The sequence below is a fragment of the Tachypleus tridentatus genome, chromosome 2, assembly GCF_004210375.1.
Source record: "Tachypleus tridentatus isolate NWPU-2018 chromosome 2, ASM421037v1, whole genome shotgun sequence".
NCBI lineage: Eukaryota > Metazoa > Arthropoda > Merostomata > Xiphosura > Limulidae > Tachypleus > Tachypleus tridentatus.
The window spans coordinates 91,403,258-91,423,194 of record NC_134826.1 but is presented as its reverse complement, the minus strand read 5'-3'; the positions used below and the strand labels follow the sequence as shown (position 1 = coordinate 91,423,194).

Here is a 19,937-nt window from a genome sequence, read left to right as displayed (position 1 = left end):
GAATGAAAAAGTGCATCAGAAACTATATCTAGAAAAAAAAATATCTAAAGCCTCTAAGTAATTGGGAAGTATTCAAAAATATTGTTTTGTGGTTGCTTTGTTACTTTCACCAATTTCATATGTACATAAATGGTATGTAGCACTACTGGAATTGCCATTAACAGCACTAAGTAATAGCATTTGATGGTTATTACCTTTAGGTTCTACTCCTTTTGCAAAGCTAGAGCCAAAGTTTTTGTGAAACCTCTAAGCAGTGCAGTAAAAGTGAGTTAAACAAATAAATTTACAGTTGTTAAAACAAAAAGTATATCCAAATGAATTTTTTTTTAATTTATTGAGAAATAAAAATGAGCATAAAAATGAGCAAAGACTTCAGAAAACCAATAAGTATAATGTTTATGACTCGTACATGTAACGATACAATGGAAATAGACATTTGAGTCTTGGAATATTTACTTATGAAATAAGCTATACATTTATTATATAATGCTAAGATATTGATTCTGAAATATTTTTAATTACAAAACTGTTCAAACAGGATTCTGATTTTTTAAATTTAAATTTGATAGTTGATTTAAGTAGGTATATTTGGAATGACATGACAATCCACTGGCCATAAAATCATTAACAAGTGAATAATGTAATGTTCTAGATCATAAAGGCATTCATCTAATCAATTACAAAATATAATCTTGTATTTGTGACCCTCTAAACAATCGAAGAACATGACATTAGACACAACTCACCTGACCTGTTATTTTCTTACATCCTGAAAGATCCACATATTCCAGGTTTTTACAGAGGTTAAAAAGCCACCACACACTGACGAGGTCAACAATAAAAAAAAATTAAATTTAAAATACTTTGTCAAGGAAGTTTTTTTTTCTTACTGAATCAGCAAATTTGGTTTAAAATATCTTCTTCCTGTAGTTCAATAGTTCAATTAATTTATTTTTATAAGATAATGTATGTACAGTAAAACCTGTCTAAGACAAAAGCACACGGGACGGAGTAAAATTTCCAGCTCAAGCAGGTTTTCTGACTTAGACAGTGAACGTACACTTCCTTAATTATACATAATTTTTGAGCAGAAAGTTATACTTTCTTGAGTCAAGGGAAGTAAGAGGTTTGTGAATAAAGTTATTATACTGTTTATGCTATATTTATTAGAATAAGTACAAAAACAGACATTCAAAATACACAAGTACACAAAATCTTAAATTTATTTGAAGAAAGCATCCAATTTCAACTGTTTAATTTTTTTAATGGGCTTTCTCATAAGGTTAAAAGAAAACATCAATTTTATGACCTTTTCATGAAGTTAATTTTCCCCCCTCATTTTTGCATACAATTTGATAGTGTTGATATAACTAAATGCTTGTGATGAAGAAGGAATTTCTATTTCCTACTTTTTCCATTTTGTTCATCTTCCGAATCTCTCACACTGTTATCATCTTGTGATTCTATTATAGATTTTAAATCAATTTCATCAGTTTCTGTTAAACATTCTTGTCAACATTCACAGAATTATCTGCATCAATCTTCTTAGAGTTTAGATTTCACTAGAATCACCATGACAAACAACTTCTCCAGTCTCCGCCATTATCAAGAATAAATCCACAGTTTCAAAAGCACTTTATTATGTATTCATCTTTTATGCATTTGATTGAATGACTTAAAAATGCAATTGCATCTAACACGTCAATTTTCATGGTCATTTCAGATGCTCTCTTATAATCATTAATGTTTGCAATAATATGCTGAAGCATCAATTTTTCTGTATTTCAAATTTATACACTGTATAATTCCATTATATAGTGGCTGTAGAACTGATTTTGTACATGGAGGTAGAAAGACTAAATGAACATTTGAAAGTTGAATTTTTGGGTGAAAAGTTGCATTATCTAGGAAAAGTAGAATATTCCTATTTTCTTGTCCCATTCTTTTGTTTAATTTAACTGCAAAAATAATGATAGCAGGAAAAAAAAAAAAGAATATATTTAACCAATACTTACTGTAACAAAATGTCTGAGAATTTATTAATATTTAAAGAAATTATTAATTAAACAAGAACTTATTAATATTTAAAGAAATTATTTATTAAATAAAAATTAATATTCATTTTTTCCACCTTACTCAGGTTCTAATCCTACTTGTTGATAGATGAGATAGGTGAAAGATAGTTTTCTGTCCACATTACACAGGTTCTGCCATATAGAGGGCCTTTTATAAAAGAAGTCTTAAAATAATGTTGCAAAATTTTGATATTTCTGGCTTGTACAGATTTACGCTTTATACACTTTCTGGCTTATACAGGTTTTACTGTATGAAGTTTCTCAAAGTTTATAGTATCAGAAGAATCAGTCAATTATTTTAGTGTATGTTTCTGCTATCAGATGTTCGTAACATTGAATTGTCAAGAATAATACAACTACACTTACTACAGAGGCTGAGTACATTATATTAAAATGATATTGGACCCTCACCATATCATTACTTTGTTATCACATCCAGTCATACTCTATATGATAACCATTTACAACAGCTCTGGCATGTAGCTTCCATTGCAACAGGTTGCATCTTGAGGCTGAAATGTCTAAAAAAACCACTTATCTACACTACTTTCCTGAATACATTTTGTATATGAGAACAACAGTTTCCAGTATCAATTTCAATAATTTGGTCATACAAGTCCTCAGATGGTGAACTTGATAACTTTATTAGTTTGTTTTTTTTTTGCACTGAGCAGCATGAATACCCTTTTCCTTTTCCAGTTGATTGAGATATGCAATGGTTAAAAAGTTACTTTATGGAAGCAGTTGGGTATATGCAACTTGTGTTAGTTTTTCCAGATGGAGATCCTTCTTAATTATGTTTCATATTGTTTTCTGGGGCATGTGAACAGGTTTTGCTATTGAATTATGTGTTTGTGGTTCTTTTACCTATTACATGATGTTGCATGTTGTTTACCATGACATGGTTAAGAATCAATGCATGGACCTTATTTTTAGTGGTATCAAACTATCTACAAACAATGTCAAAATGTAGTCCTCATACATTTCATTCCATCATGACCTTATACTGACTATGGTTTTCAGATAGCTTGATGATTTGCCTATTAAAAAGTTTTATAATATAATGTACTCAACACTCTGTATTTAATCACTATACTCTCATAAAAGTTCTCATCTATGCTTTTCAAGCCTGATATGTTAGAAATACTATACCAAATGTAACATGCAAACAATAGTTAACAAAGAATAGTGAGCATACACAGCTTGTACTTAAAAAGACTGCCCTTGCTTAAATTTTAGTTAATACAAATAACACTAATATGCAAATAGAAAATACTAAATATGAACAGGTATTAGTTTAAAAAAATCAATGATCATACACAAATATTAGTTTTAAAACAAACTGATTATACACAAACAGCTGTTAAAAACACTGATCATGTAAAAAATAGCACCAATCAGTAGTCATAATAATTAGTCTTAACAAATGAAAAATGTCTTTCCACTTTAATACAAAGAATAAGGCAAAATATCTAATTTGTCATAAGAGAATATTTTTGTCTTAAATATTAATATTAAAATATTTTATACAATTGTTTAATTGTGAAATTTGTTTTTCTTGTAAATTTTACTATATACTATTTTATAAAGCAAGATATTCTGGTCTTTTTTTTAACAGATTAAAACAAAACATTTCTTGTATATGTTTGGATAAACATTCATATATCTTAATCATCTTTTAAAATCTTTAAACTAATTTAAACAGAGCACAATTACCCCTTTTCTCCAATGTTCAAGCATCTTTGTAGCACCACTGTCTAAGAAACAAAACAAAAAATTACTGATGTACTGAACCAATATTTTTTTATATTTGAGTTGCAGGATTTTATTTACATTTCTTGAACAATTATAGGTAAGTAAAAAAAATAAAAAAACAAGTTTTTAAAATACTACAACCTTTGATGATAAAATAAAGAATAATATAAGGAATATCCTAAGGATAAAAGTTGTAAATTTATTCAACTTGTCATATGATGGAAAAAACTAACACTCCAAAGAATAATGCCACATGCTATTGATACTACTATAAAAAGATTGGTCCATTCGTTTCAGCAATATGGCATATTTTGTAACAGGGGAGAAAATTATTTATTTCACATATCAGCTTTCAAAAACTCTTCATTCCATCCCATAAGTTCTTTTCCCATAATCATTTGAAGCACAATATATTTTGTGTTTTCAGATTTAATATTTATAGTATTTCTGAGATTTCAACTAACATGTTAACAGCTTCAAAATTCTACTTTCAGTTTAGAATAATTCTGAGATTTAAATTAACATGTCAACACTACAAAGCTTTATTTTGGTTTATAATAGCTCTCAGAGTTTAAATGGTAACTTCACCACTTCAAATATTTACTTTAAGAAAGAAACACAAAACTGATAAGTATGCCAAATGTTTTATTATCTAAGAGAGAGAGAGAGAGAACAGCATCATCTATGTTAGATCTACAATACCATAAAAATCATTCTTAAAACAACTAAACACTTTTACCTTGAGATTATGACATTTCTGGGACATATGTTGCAAGGACACACTGGTAAGATCAATACCTGTTAGATTTATTGATTCCAAATTTGGAGATAACTGGCCTATATCAAGATAAAAATATAAGCTTTAATAATGCCCTATTTTTAGAAGATAATTAGGAGTACTTAATGATTATGGTACTTACCATCACTATGAGGATATTTTATCAGCCTGATTGAGTTGTTACCTCAATGTACAGTTGTTTTTATACACACACACACACACACATACATAACACATAAAGACAAAAATGTCCTTCTCAACATTGTATGACACAAACCTCCTACCTACTTATGAGGACAAGGTACAACAGATAACTAAAAAAAACAAAACAGGAGTCTTCTGAATATTAATAAAATCATCATCATTCATAAATACATGTTCAGTTAACATGACTGAGATGTTGCAGTACTTTTACTAACTTTAAATAATAAAAGTTGACAATTTTTAAACATTTTATATATAAATTTACAAATATCAGTTTCTTTTAATATTTATGATATAATACACACCTTTGAACTGATAGTAATGAGACATTATTGAGCATGTTTTCATATTCAAACCTTGTAACTCATTCTGGTGTTACCACTAGACTTACATAAAGCTAAATAAGTAAAAATTACATGCAATGCCTACATATGAAGCTAAATAAAAATGTGCTGTCTATATTGGGCACTACAAGCTAAAGCAATACTTATATAATATTGTCAATTTGAAATCAGGTAAATGATAAAAAGTGGAAACAAAAATAAAATAAATATATATTACAAATCAAATACCAGTTAAAGCATTTCAGTTTAAAAAATCAAAATAGATTTAGATGTAACTCTAAAAAATGTGACCAATGATCACTAAAGTATTAAGAGTACAAGTACAGTAAATATGGTATTGGCAATTTCAAAAACAAACTGAAAACTTCCCATGTAATTTTTCTTTGTAAGAACTAAGTGGTGCAGACTGCTAATCAATGCTATTAAACTTTATATGAAGAAGAAATTACTAAAAAATCTAATTATTGGTGAGGTTTTAAAATAATATTTGTCAATTTCTCTTTTTGTGCATAAGATAATGGCAAATAACAGGTGTTAAGTTCAAGTGAAATGTCATTTTACTGACAGAAGAATTGTCTTTCTATTATACAAAATTACAAAAAACCATCAAAAACTAATCGTATCATTAATGGGATAATGTAAAAGAACTCGGGCCACACTAGCTTAACCCTGTGATTGCCAGCTAAGATCAATGCCCATAAGCTACATTGCTCATTACATTTTGTTCCAAAAACAAAAGTGGTTGAAAAAAATTATGTGAAAGTTTTGACAAAAGCTGTCCAAAAAGTATGTAGTTTTTAAAAGATAAAACATTTAATTTTGATTTTTTCTACTATTTCTCATAAAAATTCATTAATTATTGTACATATATTAACTTTCAAGTTGAATAGTTCACCCACAATGTAATTTTAATATTAAGTGTAAAATTATCATTTATTATCATAAAATTTTAACATTTCATTAACATAATCTCTAGAACCTCCAAAATGATTACCAAAAGTTTTGTTTCAGGTAAATGTATATACTTTATTTTCCATTTTCTCCACAAAATCATTAAACTTAGCTATTACTATGTACAGTGCAATGAAATATTTAAAATTAAAAAACTAAAATACATACATACCTTTTAACGTTTAGCTGAATAACTAGAAAATTTTATTTGGTCATATGCAATAGTTTATATAGGGTTAAAAGGTTACATTAAACTTTTTTCAGTAAAACTTTATAGCTTATCTGTTATTTTCTCTACCCTAACTCTAGGCAAATTCTGTTGATTTGAATGACTTTTTAACTACCACAAAATGCAAAATAAGTCTAAATTACCCTTCTTTCTTTCAGAGTAATTTCAAATTTTAAGAGGAAACTACATTGTTTATCCTAATTACCTTAAAACTCCTAACTCTTTATACTTGTTTAAGGTTAATTTTATTGTTTAATTAGTCATTGATGTATCTAAATAATAATCCCACCAAACAAGTTGTAAATTACTTGAACATATCATTCCCATGCATACCTCATGAAAATTTATTATTTTTCAGTTTCTTAACTAATCTAACTCTCCAAGTTTCTAATTTTTAAAATTTACCAACTTTCATAATATACAAATAATACACATGAAAAATGAGAAATATAGGACTTATCTGGGCCTTATTTTTTTTATGCTGTTGATAGTCCAAGAAACTTAACCCTACTTCTTTATACTGATGGCACAACTAAAGATTATTTAATTACATAATGCACTTAAGAACACAGAATAATAACATGTAAAAAGTAAACAATGTCCTATAACCATTATACGTTTTCTAGTTTTCTAACTATGAGATAAGATGTATTAGAAATTCAGCTAAGGTAGTCAATGTGATTTCCATAAGAAATCTGAAACTAAACCCAGAAACAGACAATTATCTGTAGAGAAAAAAAAAGTAATATAACAGATTTTTTGATAGGTTAAAACTTTAGTTTCTACTGATTATAAATGATATAGTATAAAATATCAGAGAGAACTATTATCACTTTGTAAAACTGAGGATGTGATAGGTGGTTATGGAAAGTAAAGTCTGATTTTCCAGTTTATGGCTCCATAAAATAATAAGCTTGAAGACTAAGAAAATTATGCTTTGCTTGAGTAATAACTATATAATAACAAGCAATTTATGTTAAATTCTGTACTTCTCAAAAGGGTGATAAATACGTTATAAAAGAGGGAAGTCCTAAAGAACGAATGTCAACAATTCTCATACTAGAGACAAAGGATTTTAAAAAAATATTTCCTTATATTATAAAAAAACTTAAAACTTGTATAATATTAAAATTTGATTTATTAAGTGTGCTTTGATGCCAAGTTTATTCATAAACAGTGATAACAAAATAGTTTAACTACATTTTGAATGTGACTTTTAGAAAAAGTCCTGACATGCACTCTTTGACCTACCTGTAACAAGAAATTTAACTGATAATAACTAACACATTTATGGATGATAAAATGAGTGAAGTATTTTTAATGTGAATTTACTATTGTAGAGCTCTACTTGCCAAATAACTGCTAAGCACAAATGTTTAGTACATCTACCATAAAAACTCACCAAGAATCCCTGTGACTTGAAAATCTAACTCATGGACAACAGTACTGAGGTCTAACGTTTTCAGCCATGAACCACAGCGTCTCAAAAGTGACTTCAAGATCTGAGTTGTTAGAGCTGTTACAGGAAAAACACATAGAAAATGTAATACTGAACTAATGATTACTTAGTAAGCCTAACATGAGTTAACTCATCAAGTTATCTACTAGATGCAGGCTCTGATTTAGAGCATTAAAAAGGATCATCAGCTTTAAACAGGTTTCAACTTGGTATTTTGCTATGTATTCATTAAGATGCAGTCATGTATGATGGACTTCAATTTCTATACTGGAAATTTTGCAACTCATCCAGGATTGTTACCTTACAGAGTACTACTGTTTGAAAGACAGTCAGCAGGTAGTGGAGTTGAAAGTTGTTAAAATGGATAGTTTGGTGAAGAGATGAAATTCTGACCCATTCCTATCATTGTACCAGAGAGGAGTCAAAACATCCCATAATCACCAGTTCATCAACAAGGTTGTTAATTTTAGTAACCTTGTAAAGTTGTAAAACCTTGATCAAAATTAAACTAGTCATAAAAATAATTTTTAAATTATGAATAAAATGAGAAACTAAACTACACCAGTATTTTACAACAATTTGCATATACAATATTTCTTGCAAATAACTAGCTGATATATGAATTAAAGATAAGTGAAAACGAAATTCATAATGTCAAATAACAAACATGTTTTACAACTTTGTGCACTGCAAACACCAAATAAGCATTTTTCACAGTTCCATTTTAGAAGCACATATTTAAAACTTTGTAAAAATAGCTGACAAATATAATGTTTACAAATTTTAAGAAAATTAAGACTTTCTATCACCAAGATGGAATTTAAATCAATTATAAACATGATTCACACACATTTGGGTTGCAGTGTTTCTGTACTTTACAAGACCACTAAGCAATTGTTCACACCCTTTTAAGCTTATCAGAAACTAAATTAAACACTTCATGTTTAACTATCACTTCTTTTTTGTCAGTCTTTTGTTAAATTACTAAACAGAAAAATGACTACAGCATGCAGTTCATGTTTATATTTGAATTTGTAAACAGCTATTTCATTTAAATAATTCCACACTTTCTCAAAACAATCTTCTGTTCTGTCCTTCAGTGACACCATTATAAATTAAAGTGAATTAGCCACCATAACCATAAATAACAAATAAAGTGAGTCCATTCTCTTCCTCAGTTTATAAAATCAATAAAATACAAAACAACTGTTTAAAAAAAAATTGAAAAAATGATATTACCAGGTGATGATATACTAGTGGTTCACAGCACCTTTTAAATTTTTTGCTCTGGGCCCAGTCATTTCAGGTTAGTTTCAAGCCCCAAACTGACTTTTAGTTTCCATACTTTTACTTCTAATATGTTTTGTGTACCTTCATTAAATTTTGCAACTTTCAGTAAACTTTATAAGTCTTTTGTAGGCAAATATAATATTTAATGAAGTATTTTGATTAAGAAGTTTTCCCTGGATACAAAAAGTTAAAATGTTGGTTGCTCCAAGTGCAAAATGATTTTCACTGTTAAAATTTAAAATACTTTTCTTCACCTGGAAACTGTCAAATTTCATTTACATAATTTTTAAAACCTTCTAACTAAATTTCAAACTTTTTTCTTAGTAAAACATTTATATTTTATGGTATTTTCTCAGCCCTAACTCTATACAGGATTAATAGATTTGACCAACCTCATAATCTACATGATAAAATGATATATATGTAAATTGCCTTTTTTTCTTTCTAGAACAACTTTCAACTGCACTAGGTAATTGTTTATATAATTTAATAATGCATTTAAAAACACAAAACAATGACATATGAAAAACAGAAAACATGCTGTAGCTATCATCATTTTTCTGGCTTTCTAAATGTATAATAAAAGCAGTTAGAAATTCAGCTAATCACATCAATATTTTTACTGTTGAAAAAAAGTTTGAATTAGAAACAAAATAGACAATACTCTGTAAAGACAGCAATGTAATATAGCATGTCATCTCTGACAAATTAAAATTTTGATTCTCTGTTGGTTACAAATGATATAGCATAATCATAAGAGAGGACTATTGCCTAAGTGTGGGAGAAAGGATGTAAGAGATGGGAGAAGCAAGAGATGTCTAATTTTCAAGTCTATAGGCTCTGTTAACCAAACAAGATTAAACGCTACAAAAATTATATTTTGCCCAAGTAACACCTATATTATAATGAGTAATTTCCTATAAATTCCATACTTCTCAGTAAATAAATTTGGAAAGAGCAAATGTCACTAAGTTTAAACTTTGATTTGTTGTTGTTTTGGATTAAGCACAAAGATACACAATGGGCTATCTGTGCTCTGCCCACCACGCATATTGAAACCCGGTTTTTAGTGTTGTAAGTCTGCAGACATACCGCTGAGCCACTGGGGGGCTTATACTTTGAAAGACTGGGGATTTAAAAAAAAAATTAAAACTTGTATGATATTAACATTTGATTTATTAACTACATTTTAATGCTAAGTTTATTCTTATACCATAATAGTAAAGCAACTTAATTAAATTTTGAATATAACTCAGTAAAACCTTGTGACATGCATAAAAGAGTACTTACTTGGAAAGAGTTAAAAACTAAATAAATAATTGCACTTTTCCGATAGCTCCAAAAAGATCAAGTAATAATGAGAATGTTCAGTAATGAAGGTTAACTATTGATGAAAAGTTCAAACCTATCAGAAACAGCAATAACTGAACAATGTCACAGAAAGGGTCTTTATTATAATAAAGCAAAGGCTCACAAAATCTCGCCTGGTTGTAGATAATAGCATTAATAAAGAAAAGTATCAATTATTAGTTACAAAACTTTCACCAGAACTCTATCCAGCAAATTCTAGAAACAAGCTGCTAGCACTTAATACATATACTTTTTTTTATTTGATCTTGTAAAAAGTAAGAGAATAAAGCCTACAAAAGCATTTTACATAAATCTCAATAAAATACAGACAAAGAAAAGGATAAACATTCAATGAAAATGATATTGATTACTAGTAGCAAAAATCATATTATATGCATTATAACATACACTGAATAATCCATTCAAATCACAGAAGTTACAAAAGCATTGAATCTGACCAGAATTTGAAAAAAAAAGATGTTAAAATAACTAATTTTATGCTAAGCACTAAAAAAAAAGTCTTTCCCTAAAAATGAACCAATTTTCTAGGTATTTATTAATTCAATCAGAACTAAAAAAGGAGCTTCACCAGGGAAGATGAAATTACAACAGATATTTAAAACATAGTTTCTCATTCATCCATTATCAATTACAAGGTACCACAATGTTTTAAGTTTGTTTTCTGGTTTCACAGCAAAATTACATATTCACAGACCTGTGAGAACCATGTACACATCTTTCTTTGCAAGCTATTTGTCATACTTAACATTATAAATATTGTAGACTCGTCAAAAAACAGATTGACAATTGTAAACAAAAAACAACTAATATTCAATTGGGAGAGAACACTTTTTCCTATGTCATTTCATGATACAAATTTTTCACACTTCATTCTTTCATACCATCAAAACTTCCTTGACCCAGCAATGCTGCTTTAATATTGAAGCATATGAAAGTAATTAGGGTTGTAAAAAGTATGTAATTACACTAAGGTCCAGCCTAATGGGGTGATGCTCCCATCTCAAAAAATTAAAAATTTAAAGACCTATTACAGGCCTTGCAATAGGACTTTGCATGGGGTTACAAGTTGACCAAAATTATGTGGAATAAATTTCTGTTTCACCGATTTTCAAAGAAAAAACTTTCATGTTACTACATACAGTGTATTTTAGTATAACAATGAATATGTTGATAATGCTGCACTTTTAGTTATAAAATAGTTTACTGATCATGTTTACCAAATTTATTATTTTTAATGTAAACCTACAAAAAATATCAAAAACAAATTATATAGCTTTAATGATAAAAAGACATAGGCCTTACCTGTAAGAACAGTTACATGGTTTAAAAAAAAGAAAAAAAAGAGTGAAATTGTACATGCATAGTGCTGTGCAAAAATGTTAGGACAAGAAATATTTTGTCATTCTTTCCATTTTCTAAGGCTAATTCCTTCATGCCATTACAAAAAGTAAATTTCAACACTATGTTAATAATTCACCAATTCCTGTTGAGAGTTGAATGAACCAGGGTGAGAATACTTATTTTTTAGAATTCCCATATACTTGTACCAAGAGCATGTAATAAGGATTGTGCTTGAATGAACATACTGATCAAATTTAGGGTCATAATACCCCATGCAGTGCCTTGACTATGTAGAAAGAAGTTAGCAAGGAGCTAGCATATGATATTGGTATATACTAGAATAAATCAATTTAATAGCATTCCACAAATAAACCTTGATAAAAGAGTGTTTAACACTATATATAAAATTTTGTTGTCACGCCATAGCCCAAAAAGTGTACAGAATTGTAAGTAGAGGAGAGAGTTCATATAAAAGTTTTATGTGATGCTGGTTGGACTGTCTGACAAGTTGCTGTAGACTTGAAATGCTCCCCAAACACTGTCAAGTACACCCTAGAATATTACATCAAGACAGATAAATCTGATATTAGGAAAGGAAGAGCCAGAACATCTAAACTCAATAATACTAATAATAAATTTGTTTGTTTATGCAGCCTTCAGGACAAAAGGAAGACTGCCACTGTTCTTAAGCATGAGACAAACAAATATGCAAACATGTACCAAATGGTAGAAAAGAGTTCAGAAGAATGAACAAGAATGGAATATTTGGTTAAGTAGCAGTTAAGAGCCTTTACTTCAATCTCAATACATTGTGAAAACTGAAATTTGCTGAGAAGTACAGAAAATGGATTGTTGATGATTGGAAAAGGATGTTATGGATGTATGAGTCCAAGTTTGAGATATCTGGTTCAAAGCGTAGGTTGTACACCTGATGGAAAAAGTGTGAAAGATAACTTAACACTCCTACGAAAAGTGGGGCCTAATAGGCCCCAGAGCAACTTGAAAGGTTATTAATATTAGGCTAATAAATTTGTATTTAAATGAAATTGCCATTTCATTTGATTTCATTTCATTAAATATCATTTAAATTTCATTTAAATACAAAATTATTAGCCTAATATTAATAACTTTTCAAGTTGCTCTGGGGCCTATTAGGCCCCACTTTTCGTAGGAGTGTTAATGCATAGCATATACCATGAAGAATGTATCTGCAAAATGCAGAGAAATTTAATGAACCAGCATAAATACCATCAGATACTAATCCTTCACAGGACAGTGGCTTGTGTATTATTGATAAAAGATTCTATGGCCAGGAAGATAATGACTCCAAACATTCTTCCAACCTATGCAGAAATTACTTAGCTATGGAAGAAGCTGTTGAAGTCAATCAAATGATGTAATGGCCTCCACAGAGCCTCCACCTCAACCCAATTGAACAGGACTGGGATTTGATAGATCAAATGATTGATTGATTGATTTCGTGTTTTATGGCACAAAGCAGATGAGGCTATCTGCGCCAGACATTCGGTAAAAATGTAAAAAAAAATAAATACATGTAGTAATAGACATAAATGGAAATGAAGGTAAAACAAAAAAGTATAAAACCAATGTTGACACCTAGTCTACAATGTTAAGATAGAAGGCAGAGTATAAGAAGTTGTAAGGTATTTACTCTAGCAAAAAGGTAATGACCATAACCCGCCAGGAAGACTAACAGGTAAGTTCAAGAACCACCGTCAGTCACCTGAAGTTGGTCTTTCCAGTCCTGGTTCCGGGTTATGTGTCATAGCAACCAGTATCAAAATGTAAAACAATAGAAGTTTTAAAAGATACATAGCAAAATTGTAATAATGAGTAGCCAAATGTCCAGTAAAAAGATAAAGTCAAGTAAATGGAGTAAAATTTGTAAAAGTAAATGAAGGTAAAAACAAAACAGCAATTAAAACAGAAAATGGTGTAAAAACCAATGGTGACATCCAGTCTTCAAAGTTGTAAAATATTTACTCTAGCAAAATGGTAATGATCATAACCCGCCAGGAAGACTAACAGGTAAGTTCAAGAACCACCGTCAATCACCTGAAGTTGGCCTTTCCAGTCCTGGTTCGGGTTATGTGTCATAGCAGCTATTATCAAAATGTAAAAGAAAAAAGTTTTAAAAGACTCTCCGCAAAATCGTAATAATGAGTAGCCAAATGTCCAGTAAAAATATAAAAGTCAAGTAAATGGAGTAAAATTTGTAAAAGTAATTGAAGATAAAAGCAAAACGGCAATTAAAACAGAAAATGGCATAAAAACCAATGTTGACATCCAGTCAACAAAGTTGTAAAGAACTACCTGTAGCAGAATGGTTATGATCATAACCCGCCAGGAAGACTAACAGGTAAGTATAAAAACCACCATCAGTCACCTGAAGTTGGTCTTTCCAGTCCTGGTTCCGGGTTATGAGTCAATATGGCCAGTATTAAAAAGTTAAGTAGTAAAAGTGTGAAATGATATGCAGCAAAAGTATAATAACAACTCGCCAGGACAACTAACGAGTAGTTCAAACGGATAGTTCAAACAGCAGTGTTAGTCATCTGAAGTTGGTCTTTCCAGTCCTGGTGTCGAGTTAGTTAATGTTCTGGCCATTGTCCAATGTCAAATTGAAGGAGAGAGATTAAAACTGTAAAAAAGGAACCACAATTAAAAAGATGTAATGAATATATATGCAACACTTAAATGAGATTAAAAAGATTAATGGCCATTAAAAAACTAAAAACATTATCAAGGTGGACAGAGTCACCATCACCAATAACTCTGTCCAATGTTACAGACTGATCCTGGGAAAAAATATGTTTTAAAATATTGCCGTCGTTGAGAATTGTAACGATGGCAAGAAAGTGAAACGTGGCTGATAGTGATTTGAGTGTTACACAAATTACACATTGCTGCATCAGTTACAGATAAAAGAAAATGATGAGTTAAAAAACTGTGACCAATGCGTAGCCTAGTGAGAACAACTTCCTCCTTCCAAACTTTACGGAAGCCAGATGGCCAATTTTGGGTTTGATTTGAAAAAGTTTGTTGTCATGTTGCTCACTCCAAGTGGACTGCCAACTGGCACGGAGCCGAGCCTTGAAGACAACACCATAGTCCATGTACGGAATAGGCATAGGAGTGATGGTGCTGAAGCAGACATATTTAGCTGCCATGTCTGCAAGCTCGTTCCCGCGAATACCAACATGGCCTGGTATCCAGAAAAACTGGATTGAAGTAGCTGCTAATGAGAAATGGGCCAGTCAGTTTTGAATATCAGCGAGAATAGGATGTGAGCTAACGTGTAGCGATTCCAAGGCAGGTATAGAACTAAGCGAATCAGTATAAATAGTGCAGTTGGAGTACTACTCAGCTGCAATATGATCCAGGGCAAGAGATATGGCATACAGTTCAGCAGTGAACACAGAAGCTGTAGAAGGGATTCTGCACGCAACTACTGACCCATAGCAAACCATAGCAGAGCCCACTGAATTACCTGATTTGGAACCCTCTGTATAAATGGGAACTGAATGATTGTTTGAAAGATATTCATTGAATAAAAGACGGAACTTCCAATCTGGAGTGTCTGCCTTTTTTAGGTGACTGAAAGAAAGGTCACATTTGGGGGCTGTAATAAGCCATGGTGGGATGGGCTGACCTGTGGAATCTGCAATGTTATCCAAAGATAGACCCAATTCATCCAATTGCGCCTGGATGCAAAGGCTAAACGGAGCAATGACAGATCGTCTGTTCTGAAAAAGTACTGCCCACCGAGGAAGGAAAACACATTTCCAGGTGGGATGCTTTGGTAAGGAATGAAGTTTCGAAGTATATTGTAAAGATAGTTGCAAACGGCAAAGGTGTAGAGAAGGTTCATGAGATTCAATGTATACACTTTGAACTGGAGAGGTACGGAAAGCCCCAGTGCAGAGTCGAAGTCCTTGTTGATGAATGGGGTCCAGCATCTTTAAGGCCGAGGGTCTGGCAGAGCCATAGACCATTGATCCATAATCGAGTTTCGATCTAATAAGAGCACAATATACCTTTAACATTGAACAGCGATCTGCCCCCCAACTGGTAGAAGAGAGAACACGAAGGATTTTCAGTGCTCTTGTGCATTTGACCCGAAGCTGCTTTAAGTGTGGTATAAAGGACAGTTTACGATCAAAGATAAGCCCCAAGAACTTGGTCTCCGGGACCACTGGCAGCAAAACTTCACCGATATGAAGTTCAGGATCAGGGTGAATACCCCGTCGACGGCAAAAGTGCATGCATACAGTTTTGGAGAGAAAGAAATTAAAGCCGTTCGCCAGAGTCCACTTCCGTACACAAATGATGGCGGTTTGTAGTTGCCGCTCAATATATCTCATGTTTGACGACTGACACGAGATGTGAAAGTCGTCAACATACAGCCCATTCGCAACAGTGAGAGGGAGTTGTTCAGTGATGGCATTAATTTTTATACTGAAGAGTGCAACACTCAATACACAGCCTTGAGGGACTCCAAGTTCCTGTACAAAAGAACGGAAAGTGTCGAACCCACACGAACTTGGAATCTCCTGTCCATTAAAAATTTTTAATAAACATGGATAGATGGCCACGTAACCCATATGTATGGAGGTCTCAAAAGCGCCATACCTCCATGTTGTGTCGTAAGCCTTCTCTATGTCAAAGAATATTGATACAGGATGTTGGCGGTTGAGAAAGGCTTCTCTGATAGATGTTTCAAGGCTAATTAGGTGGTCTGTGGTGGAGTGCTGTCGACGGAACCCACACTGGGTGGGCGAGAGGAGGTTGTTTGATTCAAGGAACCAAACAAGATGAGCATTAACCATCCTTTCTAATGTCTTACAGAGACAGCTCGTCAAAGCAATTGGACGGTAGTTTGAAGGAATCTTGGGATCTTTCCCTGGCTTAGAGAAAGGTAAAATAATAGCCTCGTGCCAGGCATCAGGAAAAACATTCTCCTGCCAGATCAGGTTGAAAACAATCAGAAGGACATCAAGAGAAGCAGGAGATAGATGGTGCAGCATGTCATAATGAATATCATCAGGTCCAACAGACGTACTGGCAGACCGATGAAGGGCCATTTTTAGTTCCACCAGGGTAAAGGGACAATTATAGTCAAAGAAACAGTCAGTTCGAAAGGAAAGAGGTGATCGCTCTGCCCGAGTCTTGATGGCCAGGAAGGTGGAGAAACAAGCAGAAGTGCTAGATACCCGGCAAAAGCTTTCACCTAGAGTGTTAGCGATGTTCGAACATCAGTCACCTCCTGACCATCAGAGAGTAGATCGAGAGGGGACAGAATTGTAGTGCCCATTAACCTTTCGAATCCTGTCCCATATGTTCTTGGAACTGGTGGTGGAAGATATGCTGGTTGTGAACTTAATCCAAGATTCCTTCTGGCTTTGACGTCTTACCCACCTAGCATGTGCACGGGCCCGTTGGAAAGCAACCCGGTTTGAAAGTGTGGGATATCTACGAAAAGTATCCTAGGCCCACTTTTAAGCCTTCTGTGCTAAGTGGCAAGCAGGATTCCACCACGGACGAGAATATCGTGGAAAACGTGTCGAGGTTTTAGGAATACACTGAGCAGCTGCATGTGTAATACAGTCAGTTACCGCTGCTACACAGTCGTCTATTGATGGCTGATTTATGATGGCAGGATCAAGTTCTGCGAGAGCAGTGAAAGTGGACCAGTCTGCCTGATCCAGCTTCCACGGGCACGCTGGTAGGGTGGCATCGACCACGCCAGTCTCTCTCAAAAGGCGGAAAATGATCACTGCCTAGTGGATTACTGTCAACCCTCCATGAAAAATGGGAGAATAATGAAGGGGAGCAAACTGAGAGATCAATAGCGGTAAAGGACTGACTAGGTGCATGAAAGTAAGTGGAAGAACCAGTATTGAAAAGAGAAAGATTTTGATCAGAGAGCATCCGCTCTACAGATCGGCCCCTCCCATCAATAATAGCACTTCCCCAGAGGGGATGTTCATTAAAATCCCCTAGAATTAGAAATGGAGATGGCAATTGTTCAACGAGAGCATCAAGATCTGATTTATCATATGTCTCTCCAGGGGACAGGTACAGAGAACAAACAGTGATGGTATGACCCAAGGAAACACGGATGGCTACAGCCTCCAAGGGTGTGTTGAGTGACAAAGACAGGGTGGGCACGTGTTGATCAACCAACAGTGCTACCCCTCCATGTACTCGACCATCACATAACCTGTCATTTCTGTACAGAAAAAATGCCGAATGGAGACAGTATCAACAGTTTTGAGAAATGTTTCTTGTAAAGAAAGACAAACAGGATGGTAGGAAGCAATCAGCGTTTTGATATCATCCAGATTAGAACGTAAACCTCAACAGTTCCATTGTATCAAGGTGGCCATTTTTAAGAACGGGTAGGTGAAGTGGCTGGAGAATCCTTCGGTTTACGACCACGTCTTTTTTCTTTACTGTTTTTAGTCGGAGGAGGTCTATCAACCTCCATGGATCCTGCTCTGGGTTGGGTGGGCAGGTTTTGTTATTGGAAGGGGAATCCAGTGACTGAGGACGCAAAACGAATAATTGTTTTGTCTCTTGTGGTGGGAGAAAAAGATGTATCAGAAGAAATGCCTGTATTTGAAACTGAAGGACGTGGATCTTGAGGTTTGTTGGAAGGTATGGGAGGAACAGAGATGGGTGTGGAAGTCGATTCATCAACCTTTTTAACCACGGAGGTCAAAAGGCTTTTCATTTGTTTTGAAAATGATTCACTTGGAGGCACAGAGAGATCTGTCTGCACTCCCACTGTAGTTGTGGAATGAAGTGCAGCAGCATATGTCCGAGATGGAGTTGTGGACAGCAATTTCCGAGCCTCAGGATAACTAATGTTATGTGTCGTTTTCAAATGCTGCACCTCTTTTTCCTCCAACCATTTTGGGCAAGAATGAAAGTAAGAGGGGTGAGAACCATTGCAGTTTACGCAATGTGGGTTCATGTCACAGTCATAGGCATCGTGGTCCTTGCCTCCACAACGAGCACATGTCAGGGAACCACGACAAGATGTCTTTGAGTGGCCGAATCTCTGACATTGGAAACATCGAAGAGGGTTTGGTATGTATGGCCGAACCCTGAAATGAGATAACCTGCCTTGATGGTGGCAGGTGCACGTGGTGAAGTAAATGTTAAAACGAGGGTATTTGTTGGCAGTGTAACTCCATCTTTTGCAGTGGAGATGCGCCTCACTGCAGAAACTCCTTGAGTGGAGAGACCAGCGAGAATCTCTGACTGGGGAACGTTCTTCAAATCCTTTCAACAATAACTCCTTGTGAAGAATTCAAGGTAGCATGGGATGTAACCTCAATAGGTATATCCCCAATTGCCTTTGAATTCAAGAGGAGTTCACTGTGTTGGGATGTGGATGTTTCAACCAATACGTCACCAGATCGAAGTTTCTTTACTGACTTTGGAGAACCAGCAAGTCCTTCTAGTCCCTTTTGAATAAAAAAAGGGGACATTTGCCCTAAAGGTTTTCCGAAGAGAATGTAATATAAGAAAATGAGGTGCGTGTGTTACTGATGTTGAAGATTGCTGTTCTGAGTATTCAAGACGTGGTCGCTACCCATTGACTGTTTTTTTACAATTTTATTTAAATTTTTTAGAGGATCCATAGGAAAAAGAAAAAATTTCGGTACCCACTGACCCCACCCACCATGGAGCCCTACAAGGGGACACACTACAAAGTCACGGAAGGACAATGCAGCAACGCCAGGGTTTCGTGAGCACTATACCCAAACATCAGCATCAGGCACAATGTCCACAACACCCGTTGAGAACTTCCAACACTGGTACTTGGTTGACTCTAGCCCAAGTGGACCAGCCGATTGACCCAAGGGGGGCCTCCCAAAGGCCGCCCGTCTACAGGAATTCGAGGCCAAAGTGGTGTGTTAGGGTTGGACCCCTCAACCACCAGGATCCTCTCCTCCCCTTCACAGGTCGCCACGCACAGCAAACACGTGGGTGGATGTTTAGATCCCAGAGAAGGTAACCAGATAGAACAGAACCTTCCCTGGGAGGTCCCCTCACCACATACAGGAATCCACACCGAGGGGTTGATAGATCAAAAACTTAAGAAATA

At 33.7% G+C, this 19,937-nt stretch overlaps 1 protein-coding gene across 6 annotated transcripts in view; it reads right to left on the bottom strand.

Moving 5' to 3' along the window:
• LOC143244514 (putative RNA-binding protein EEED8.10) overlaps positions 1 to 19,937 on the bottom strand; it is an 80,533-nt gene that overhangs the window by 37,146 nt on the left and 23,450 nt on the right. For all 6 annotated transcript variants that reach the window (XM_076489339.1, XM_076489343.1, XM_076489342.1 and 3 more), the window contains 4 exons: positions 7,739 to 7,852; positions 4,570 to 4,667; positions 3,792 to 3,832; positions 747 to 822 (listed from right to left, as the gene is read on the bottom strand). In XM_076489339.1, coding sequence (XP_076345454.1) covers positions 747 to 822; positions 3,792 to 3,832; positions 4,570 to 4,667; positions 7,739 to 7,852 — 329 coding nt within the window. The remainder of the gene's footprint in view (positions 1 to 746; positions 823 to 3,791; positions 3,833 to 4,569; positions 4,668 to 7,738; positions 7,853 to 19,937) is intronic.